The sequence below is a fragment of the Rhinolophus sinicus genome, chromosome 15 (genome assembly GCF_057876585.1).
Source record: "Rhinolophus sinicus isolate RSI-liver-muscle chromosome 15, RSI-T2T, whole genome shotgun sequence".
Taxonomy (NCBI): Eukaryota; Metazoa; Chordata; class Mammalia; order Chiroptera; family Rhinolophidae; genus Rhinolophus; species Rhinolophus sinicus.
The window spans coordinates 85,948,584-85,959,211 of record NC_142515.1 but is presented as its reverse complement, the minus strand read 5'-3'; the positions used below and the strand labels follow the sequence as shown (position 1 = coordinate 85,959,211).

At 55.6% G+C, this 10,628-nt stretch overlaps 2 protein-coding genes across 3 annotated transcripts; one reads left to right on the top strand and one right to left on the bottom strand.

Annotated features, from left to right (window-relative positions):
* Nucleotides 1–6,124, bottom strand: GET3 (guided entry of tail-anchored proteins factor 3, ATPase). The gene is made up of 7 exons (XM_019746236.3): nucleotides 5,941–6,124; nucleotides 4,996–5,143; nucleotides 2,123–2,271; nucleotides 1,892–2,042; nucleotides 1,012–1,119; nucleotides 725–922; nucleotides 1–337 (listed from the first exon to the last, which is right to left on the bottom strand). Exons 1-7 carry the CDS (start codon nucleotides 6,099–6,101, stop codon nucleotides 206–208), a joined length of 1,047 nt encoding a protein of 348 aa, XP_019601795.1. The 5' UTR covers nucleotides 6,102–6,124; the 3' UTR covers nucleotides 1–205.
* A 1,388-nt stretch (nucleotides 6,125–7,512) lies between these two features.
* TRIR (telomerase RNA component interacting RNase) lies at nucleotides 7,513–10,628 on the top strand. 2 transcript variants are annotated; one of them, XM_019746174.3, is made up of 3 exons: nucleotides 7,522–7,935; nucleotides 9,817–9,894; nucleotides 10,197–10,628. In XM_019746174.3, exons 1-3 carry the CDS (start codon nucleotides 7,597–7,599, stop codon nucleotides 10,302–10,304), a joined length of 525 nt encoding a protein of 174 aa, XP_019601733.1. In that variant the 5' UTR covers nucleotides 7,522–7,596; the 3' UTR covers nucleotides 10,305–10,628. The 2 variants fall into 2 exon arrangements, with proteins under 2 accessions (XP_074194146.1, XP_019601733.1); XM_074338045.1 differs by lacking the exon at nucleotides 10,197–10,628 and having other exon boundaries at nucleotides 7,513–7,912; nucleotides 9,817–9,893.

Sequence of the window (10,628 nt, the reverse complement as noted above, 5' to 3'; positions counted from 1 at the left end):
GTGGTTTAAGATCATTTTATTGAGGATTGAGAGGCAGGGAGAGATAGGGGGCAGCTACAGCCTCCCCAACCCCACCAGGGGGAAAAAATCCCCTCCCCGCCTCCCACGTGGCTCCCCCTGTATTATGGGGGTACTTTGTGCAAACTCTGCCCCGGTACAGTGGAGGATGGATATGAAATGGTAGCAGCTGGAACTGGCAGCGGTGCTACTGGGTGCTGGGTGGCTTGTAGGGCTCCAGGAGGAGAGCGGAGAAGGTGTTGACCTTGTCTGTCCCCCGCACCTCGTGGGGTAGCAGAGGCAGCTTCACAATGTGGAAGTCTTCGTACAGGTCCTCCATCTGCGGCCGGGAGCAGAGGGCAGCGGTCAGGGAGCCGCAGGGCAGGGACAGAATGTGGGTAGATGGAAGGGGTCAGGATGGGGGCCTTCCAGGGTCAGAGGCTTCACAGGTCACTGGTAGGGGTGGTGCCAGTCAGGTCTGAGATCCCTGAGCCAGACCTCCCGCTCCCCAGGGTCAGAGATAACCGGGACCAGGCCAGCCAGTCCTTGAGGGCCAGAATTAGGGGGAAGGGTCTGAAGTAGGGCTAAGGGCGGGAGGTTGGGGTGGGATGCAGCAAAGGGTCAGAGCATAGGGTAAATGGCTGGCAGTGCTGTGGCTAGGCTGGGCCAGGCTCCCACTTCCAGGATCAGAGGTGTGAGGGCTGGATAGGTGGCTGGGCATGCGCACCTGGTCCAGGTACTTGGCCTGGATCTTGTGGCGGGCCTCACACATCTTGCAGGGCTTCTCAGGGTCTGGGAAGACAAGCTGGTTGACGATGATGTTGTGTGTGTCGATCTTGCACTTGGCCAACTCCTGGATGAGCCGCTCTGTCTCGTACAGGGACAGGAACTCGGCGATGCACACGCAGATGAAAGTTGTCTGCTCCTGCAGGGTGCGAGAAAAAACAGTGAGGGCCAGGTGCTGGCCCAGTCCCCAACCCGAGCTTCTCATTGCCCACCTGTACCGTGACTCACAGGGTCCTTGAACTGCTCGCTGACGGAGCGGATGACGGGCAGCGTCTCCTCCAGCTTGGAGGCCAGCTGGTCTGCGTTCATGTCCCCAAGGCCCAGCATGTTACACATCTGGTGGGGAGGAAATGCGAGAGCTCGTGACTTCCCTGGGCCCCTACACCTCCTGGTTTGGGGGCTTGCTAAACACCCGGGGGGATGGCTCCGGACACCTCCCAGTGGTTAAAGGCATGGGCCCTCGAGCAGCCCACAGGGGTCAAATCCCAGCTCTGCCTCTTCCAGGGGGCTGTGGCCAGGTGGCTTGACCTCCCGGAGTCTCAGTTTCCCCATGTGGAGACCTCACCTCTAAGAGCGGGTGCTAGTTGAGCTGACACGTCGTGGTCAGAACAGTGCCTGGTACACAATAAGCGCTCCACAAATGTGACTACAGGCCCCCGGAGAGGACCACACACATCACCAGGGGTGTGGGATGTGTGTGTAGAAGTGTGTTTGTCACTAAGGTCGTCACACTGTCATGCTAATAACCCATGGGGGCACTCGCATGCTCTCCATGTGACAGTCACGGAAGGTGAGGCTGTGAGAGATGAAGGGACTTGCCTGAGGTCACATAACTGTCCTACCCGAGTGCAGAGCATTTGAACCCAGGCTGCCTGGGTCTGGAATATGTGCTTTCAAGTTCTCTCTGGGCACTCAGTGGGCGGGAGTGGGGACATCAAGTCCTGCGGAGTAGGGGACAGTTCCCCCAGAGTGAAGATCCATCCCACCCATTGGGAAGAGTGGACACAGAGGGGTTGTGTGTGGGAAAGGCCTTTGTCATTGCACATCTGGGAACCTGGGGACTGGCTCCCACTTAGGGGATGCCTGGATGCCCTGGGGCCCTGCCTGCCTGTGAGATGAAGGGGCTGATCTGGTTCTTGATCTGCATGAGGCGGCCTAGGCCCCGCTCCACGATGGTGGGGAAGTTGAGCAGCCTCAGCGTGTGGCCCGTGGGCGCCGTGTCAAACACCACGACCGAGAAGTTCATGCCCTTCACCAGCCTGCAGGGAGATGAGGGTCAGGCCCGTTTTCCCCTCTCTTCCACCCCAGCCCCAGGCAGCACCAGCCCACTGTTCCTGACCTCATGACCTCTGCATAGCTCATGGCCTCATCGATGCCTGGGAAGGCGCTCATGGCTTCCTGCATCATCTTCTTGCCCATGCTTAGCATGTTGTCCTCCTCGAAGAACTCATCAGGCAGCTCTGCCACGCCCAGGCTGGGGTCAATCTCCTGGAGGAGCCGAGATTTTGAGACTCAGGCTGCTGCTGCTTCTGCAGATGCCTTCTCATCCTGGCGGGCTCCAGGCCAGGGGACAGCACGGAGGGCCCAAACCTCAGTCCTGCGTCAGGTCCCAGCTGGGGAGACCCCCAAGGTGCCATGGCCCTCCCTCAGACACTAAAGGTCTCCGGGATTGCACAAAGGATCAAGCTATTTCACAAACAGGTGGATCAGTGTCCCCAGAGGGAAGCCAAAGCCTCTGTAGGGCTTTCATTGGCGAGTCCCCCACCCAGAGCCCTGACTGCTTTCAGATCATTCCTCTAATGTGAGTCTTCCCTCGCCATCCCATCTAACAGCATAGCAGCAGCCTCCCGTCCCACCTTCTTTTCTCCTTAACATCTAGCCTCTCTTCACATGATTTACTTATCACATGTCTCATGTCTCCCCAACCAGAATGTCAGCCATACGAGGATACCAGGAACTGTCTGGCACACAGTAGGTCCTCAACATGGATGTGGAATTCACAAAGGTATGAGCATTCCTGGGCTCCCGGGTCAGTCTTGGACTTGATGCCTCCTTCTCTATCCTCTGCCTGTGTCACCTCTTCTTGGTGACTTCATGGGTCCCCCCGTGAAGCCCCCAACTCAGGGAAATGGCCTAAGAGGTCATTTCCCTGCATAGAGCTTGCCCACCCATCACCTCACCCATCACCCTCACAGTCACACCCTGGATGGGTTACTCCTAGTCACTGGTCACCTGTAAGCTAACGTACCCCTCTGACCCGGGCCTCCTCACCCCCTACCTCAGTTATTTAAACCTCTTCGGGCCACCTCATCCACTCACCCCTGCCCCCTAGTTCACTGTTGATGTCCCTCTTGGCCGGCACCCTTATCCAGCCCGGGTTCCACAGGCTGTCTCAGCAAACACTCCTCTTTCCCTCTGTGTTTTGCAAAAATCCCCATCCTGGCTCTCTGGTACGGCTGCACTGAGGTGAGCAGCAGGGGAACACGCCTGACGAATGACTTCCACCTTGCTCCGTATTCCTGATCACAAATCTCCAACAGGCATTCGACAGCCAGACAATCCAGCCTTGGGAGTGTTGATGTCACATCTTAACCTTCCTCAAAGCCCTTCTGCCCCATTCGCTTCTTGCTCCCTGCTGAGATCTGTGCCTCACCTGTGCCTCAGTGAGAAAGAAAAGCCCCTGGCTGCCAACACCCTCATCGCCGCCCCTCCCACCCCCCGGAAATACTCCATACCCCTGGCCTTGCCTTTGAGTCCCTGGCCCTGGCGTAGTCCAAGTCCTGGGTCTGTGTGCTGGATGGAGCTCATGCCCACCTGAGGACCATCCTCTGCCAGCATCCTGGCTCCCTCCTGCAACATTACCTATCCCTCCCTGTTGGAGCATTTGCGTCAGCAAAAAAATCATGCTCTAGCATCTCTTTTCTCAAAAAAGCCTTCCAGGGGGCAGCCAGTTAGCTCAGTTGGTTAGAGCGCGGTGCTCTTAACAACAAGGTTGCTGGTTCAATTCCCACATGGGGCACTGTGAGCTGTGCCCTCCACAACTAGATTGAAACAACTAATTGACTTGGAGCTGACGGGTCCTGGAAAAACGAACTTAAAATAAATTTCAAAAGTTAAAAAACAAAAAAAAGGCCTTCCATAACTCTTCTCCCATACTGCTCCAGTGATGGCCCCATTTCTTAGCCCCTATCATGGCTGGCCCCAATCACTGTCTCCACCTCCTCAGCTCACCCACTACAGGCAGGCTTTTGCCCCCACTTCTAGGGTGGTCTCTCTAAAACTGATGCGCCTACTGGAGACGACAACCTCTTCCTGCCCAAGTCCTTTGTCCTCTGGAGCTTAGGAGCCCACACCCTCTGGCTTTTCTCTCACTTCAGTGGTGGTTCCTTCATTGCTGGACCCTAAATGATGATGTGCCCTCAGGTTGTTTCTGGGCCTCTCTGTTCTCTCACATTCTCCTCCACTCACAGCTTTAAATACCACCTTTGGGACAATGACTTCCAAATCAATGTCAAAGGTCACTATCCTGATGTGTCCACTTGATGTCCAGTGGGAACCTTGGATTCACCATGGTCAAAACAGAATTCCTGATTTGTCCCTTCTAAACCTGCTTCTTTCCTAGTCTCCCCCATCCCAGATGCTCAGGAACCAATTGAGAGACGTACTTAATCCATTTCTTTCCTTCACCCATTACAACCAAGCAGTCACATTGCTGTACTCCCAAAATACATCCCAAACTTAACCATGTCTCCCCCAACATTCTGCCCCACACACGAGTTCCAGCTGCCATCATCTCTTGCCTAGTCACTGCCCTAGGCTCCTTGCTTCCATCCTCAACTTACAATCCAAACCCCACATGGCAGCCATAGGGAACTTCTTGAAAAATTAATTTGGCCATGACAGTGCCCTGCTTAAAATGAACAGCTTCCCATTACACTTGGAATCAAAGCGAAACTGCTCCCAGTGGCCTATAAGGTCCTACACCTCTCTGACGTCTCCCTCCCGTTGCTCACTGCTAAGCTCTCGTCACTGTGGCTTCCTTTCCACTCCACAAGCATTCCTCACTTGTTCCCCTCTGGGTATGTGGAAGAAGGAATGAAACTAGACAGAGGATGTAGAATGGGCAGGACATTGTAGCTGATGGTAGGTGTTCACAGGAAAGGCCTGAACGGGCCTTTGCTTGAGTGGGGAGCTGAGCCCTGTTCCACTCACCATGGCGAAGAGGTTGTCATAGCCTTTGACCTTGGTGGGCACCTTGGAGAACTTCTGGTCAAATGCATCCGAGATGTTGTGGGCTGGGTCGGTGGAGATGATCAGAACGCTTTCCCGCCCCTTGGATAGCTGGACTGCTAGGCTGCAGCTGGGCAAGGGAAAGGTCAAAAGGCAAGGGGTGAGGGGTTAGGCTCTGCTCCCTAGGTCTGCATGGAAAGATGTGGGGCTCAGAAGCTGGCCGGGCCTCGAGAATATGGCTAATTGTGGAATTAAGTCTCAATCTTTGCAGAGGTACCCTCTCAGACCTCACCTACTGACCCCTCCAGCTGGCTAGCGTGGTGGGGTTCAGTATGGCTCGATGCCTGCTTCTTCTTTGCTGGCACAGAGAGGCACGGTCCAGCCAGCATAGTTAAGGAGTCCCTTGTACCTCCTCAATTCTAAGCTAAGGGGTCCCCTGCACTTCCTGCTAAACTCAGGATGGTTCAAACCAATTGTCCAGGATAATTTGCCCCAGGAATCCCACCCTCTCCTCCCAGTTGACTGGGATAATCCGATTATGTACCCTTGCCTTCCATCTCCACGTGGGCATAGACTGGCAAGGTTCACTCAGACTAGGATAGTTTGCCCCCGTGTGTCCCTCCCTATACTTTGAGCTCACTCTGGTCCACAGCTGACTGGGACATTTAAGTGCTCTCCTGGCCCCCGAGCGTTGGCTTCAGTGTGGTTCCGCCCTTGAACCACAACGGGGATGATTTACCAGAGGGTGCCAGGCCCGCATTCAGGAGGTTTCTTCCATTTGCTCCAGGTAACTTCTGGAGAGTACAACCCGGAAGACCCCGGCCCAACCCCAGTGCTCAGCTCGGGGTCGAAGAGCGATCCCTGGCCTCCCCTTCGCCCAGTGGTACATCCCACCCATCTTTCCGGCCCACGCTACAGCCTCTTTACCTGCAGGTGGTCTTGCCAACACCACCCTTGCCCCCGACGAAGATCCACTTAAGGCTGCGCTGCTCGATGATGTTGCTAAGCGTGGGCTCCAGCGGCTCCACATCAGGGGCATCCTCGAACTCCTCTGCCTCAACCCCCCAACCGGCTACCCCTGCCGCCATCTTGGAACCGGCTCACGTGATCGAGCGGAGCGCACCACGCAAAGTACCAACAGGGGAAATTCCATGTTATATCCCCATTAGGGCTAGCAACCCGAGTTAATTTCCCCATGACATTACTTTTGGGAGCTAACAGAAGCTATATTTCCAAAGTTCTCCTCTTCCAGGGTTCACCTTGTCGATCTCTCGTCTATGTTTTTTCAAAGACTCCCCCTGCCTAATTAACATATTGGTACGTTCCAGAATACTCCCCTTCACTGATTGGACCCTAAGTCTCGCAGCACTCTTTTCATTGGCTATATCTTTTATTACTTTCACCAATCACTCTCAGGTCCTGGTAGCCGCCAATCTCTCCTTAGCAACCAGCCAAACACCGGTCCATGCCCTGAAGTTAGACCCCAGGTCCGCCCTGGCCTGACTCCATAGGCTCAACTTCTTGTCGATCTTTTCCCCTCTATTCTCCAAGCTGAATCACAACATCCTCTCAGGCCCTTCGCCTCTTATCCAATTGGCTGTGATCCATCTGGCTCCTGACACTAACCAATCATAGATGAATTGATTAGTTGGCTGAAGACCGGTCTCGGGGCTGTGAGTGGGCTAGAGGGAGAACGACTCCGGTTGGACGAAATTTGCAGATCCTTGTGCAGTGCGCCCTGAACCCCTATGCTGGGCAGACCAGGACAGGGACCAGACCTGCAACCGCGCGTCTTGTCTTCGAAGGGACCCTATTCCCGAAAACTTCTTAGTATTTTTCTCCTTGTGGAAGGGGAGACTCCAGCGAATTCCCTGTTTGAACCTCTGCACTGGGCAGGAATACAAGATGGGTCTCTCAGGCGGTTGGCGGACACTCTTAACTATAAACTGGGTTACCCCGGCTTGGAAATACCCCTTCTCCTGAGAAGCTTCTTCTGAGTACCCTAGCTCATAAAATAATACCCTGATTCTCAGATGGGGACCCCAGCTCCACGGAGCTAGCTAGGTGTCCGCATTTCCAAACGAGAGCTTCATCCCAGAGACAGGTATCTAACCCAGACACCTCCATTTCTAGTCCGGGGGTCCAGGCTAGATACCCTCTATAGACCTAGTTAGGGACCTAGATTCCAAGGTGTCAGTTGAGTACACATCCTTAGAGGAGATCCCTCTCCTTACTGAGATTATCCCTGGTGCTAGAAGGAGGTTCTAGCCCCGTAAAGCTAATGCACCTCCAGTCCCGTGGGGGCTACAGCCCCAGAGGACGGTCGAACTCCGGGGCAGACCCTGCACGCATAACGCCTGCGGGAGTCTAGAGGGCTATGAAGGTCCGCGGGGCGGGGCCCTCCGGTCCGCCAGTCAGGTTTTACCCCTCATTCGTCCCGCCCCTCAGGCCCCACCCCCACCGCGGCGCTTGCGGGTCAGAGTGTTCTTCCCAGCATGCATTGCTCGGGATCTGCAAGTCCGGCGGCAAGCGCGGGGCCGAAGCGGCCTTCCCGGAGTCCTTTGCGCGGCACTTGGCGACAAAATGGCTGCCCGAGGGAGACGGGCGGAGCCTCCGGGCCGGGAGGCACCGGGCCCCGCGGCGGGCGGCGGCGGCGGGAGCCGATGGGCTGAGTCGGGGCCCGGGACATCGCCCGAGAGCGGGGATGAAGAAATGTCGAGCCCGGTGTCGGGCGGCGTGAACTTGTTCGCCAACGACGGCAGCTTCCTCGAGCTGTTCAAACGGAAGATGGAGGAGGAGCAGCGGCAGCGGCAGGAGGAGCCGCCCCCGGGCCCGCCGCGACCCGACCAGCAGGCCACCGCCGCCTCCGCGGGTCCCGGGGATCCGAAGAGGAAGGGCGGCCCGGGCCCCACGCTCAGCTTCGTAAGGAGCCGCGGGGGTGGGGGCGGGCGCCAGGGCCTGCCGTGGCAGGGGGAATCGGCCCGAGAAAAGGGATCGGGATTCAGGTCCACCCTCCGACCCCGATGAAGGGGCCATCCGGGTCACCCGTTGAGGATGCGGAACCTGGATTTCCGATGCGCGAGGTTTGGGGGTGGAGGTGGAGATCCCCGGAGCTTGCCTTCGAGAACCGGGAGCCGAGGCTGGGGAAACCAGGATTCCTGTTTAGTGGTACTTGAACTTCAGGTACTGGGACCATTTCTCAGTATTCGGAAGGGAAGCAGATTCAAATCTGGAGTCTAAGATGTGTGTAATAGAGACTCAGACCGCTTACTGTGTGACTTAGGAAATTTGCTTGACTTCCTGAGTCTCCTTCGGCTAGTGTCCGTTTATTGAGCACCTTACCTTGTGCTGGGCATTGTGCTTAGGTGCTGGATATGCCCTGTTGAACATGACAGACAAGACCTCTGCTTTCCTGAGCATCTGGGCCTATCTTCATATTTTCTGTTTGGAAAAATGGACATTGTCCCATCTTCTGAAATGATGAGGGTTCAGTGAGGCCATCCTGGAAAAGTGGTTAGATAGCATGACGCCTGTCTTATAGGAAGGGCTAAACCAGTGGTTCTCATTTGGGGAGGATCCCCCCATTTAGCAAAGTTTGGAGACAGTTTTGGTTGTCAGAACTGGGGGAGTGGGGTGTTATTGTCATCTGAGTAGAGACCAGGGATGTTGCTCCACATTCTACAATGCACAGGACAGCCCTCGCTGTCCCCCACCCCATTCCCCAGCAAAGAAGGATCCATCTCAAAATGTCATTAGTGCAAGTTTGAGGAGCTCGAAACAAATGGCACCTTTATTGATGGTCCACTCTGAGCTTGCTTTGTCTCTGGTATTGAGATCAAGTCCCTGTGGTGTGAAGAAAAAAGTGTTGACTCGAGAATAATGGAGTGGGGGTCAAGTTTCATCATCCACCAAAAATGGGTGTGAGACTAGTCCCAGCAGGGCAGGTCACTTAATGCCAGGTTGAGGGGAGGAGATGATGCCTGTGAAGGCTGTTGCAGCCCTCAGTCAATGGGAGAAGATGGAGGCCCAGGATGCAAGTCCAGACTGAGACTTCTGTTTGAGGAAAGGGAAATGTCAGTACCTGGGTTGGGATGGTGTAAGAAATGTGTAGAGGCCAAGTACCTCTCCTTGAGTGGGAGTAGCAGTAGTTGTCACTGCCTTTATTCATTGTTGTTGGAGCACCCTATAGAAGCCAGGCCAGGCCAGGTTAGGTGCAGGGGATACATCGTTGCTTAGTTGTTACGGATGCTGCTCTGTGGCTTGGACCCACCTGACCCTGAACCAGCTCTATTGTTTGCTGCCAGGATGACCAAGGGTAGGGGCCTCACCTTCTCGAAGATGTTTCCTCATCTATAAAATGAGGATGGTTATAACCTTCATCTTAGGGTAACTGTGAATGTGAAAGGAGATGATGATACATTCAAAGCACTTGGCACAGGGCTTAGCATACAGTAAGTGCTCAGTAAAGGGAGGTGTTGCTGCCTGCATGGTCACTGCCAGGGGAGGGTGAGGTTTTAGCATGGAGAGTGAGGACAGAGTCCATCCCCACGGATGTGGGGGTTCTTCTCACTCCGTGGGAAAGCAGCCCGGGTGCCCAGGATTGCCTGGGCATCATGGGCCCAGGACAGGCGCTGAGTCGCGTGTGCTCCTCTCTGATTGCTGCGCAGGTCGGCCGGCTGGCGGAGCTGGGCGCGGCGTCGGGACGGGCCACCGGGCCGGGCTAGGAAGGTGTAGTGGGCCTCAGCGCCGCCAAGGGCGGGCCCGGCTCCTGTAACCGTTGCAGTCTTCTGTCCCTTCACCCAGGTGGGCAAGCGCAGAGGCGGGAACAAACTAGCCCTCAAGACGGGAATAGTAGCCAAGAAGCAGAAGACGGAGGATGAGGTGAGCAGGTTGTGTGTGGGGGGCTGCCCAAGTGGCCTTTCTTTTCCAGCCTCAGCACCTGGCTAATGAGCCCTGTCCCTCCCTGTCTAGCCTCCGGGCCTTGGATGTGGGTACTGGGTGGGGGAGGAGGGCTTTCAACAAGGACTCCAGATAACTTGACTCTGAATATCTTTACCTCAAACCTACGACCTCTGGGATGACACTGGGGGTGGGTCAGCTGTCTCAGGACAGTCCTGATCCCAGTTCCTGGCCTCCCTGGCATCCCCTTCCCAACCTCCTGTGCCCCCCCCCCCACCCCACAGGTATTAACAAGTAAAGGTGATGCATGGGCAAAGTACATGGCAGAGGTGAAAAAGTACAAAGCCCACCAGTGCGGCGACGATGATAAAACTCGGCCCCTGGTGAAATGACTCCCTCCCCCCACCTGCCCACGGCCTGGGACTCTGCGATGTACATAACTATTTAATGCGGCGGCAGCGGTGGCAGCGGCGGCAACCTTCCCCCCAAGGACTTACACACAGAAGGAAACTGAGATGCTTCCCGCAGCCGCCGGCGATCCTCCAGGACTCTTTTTTACCTTGAGCACTTGCCTCCTGAGACTTCATAGAACAGTGGTTTACTGTCCCCTCTTCCCCTCCCATTTCCTCGCTCTCTCTGTCTTTCTCATCTCACCCTCCCCTTTCCTCTCCTTAGCCATCACTTCTGGAAAGTAAAGAACTTGATTTAGTGCCGGA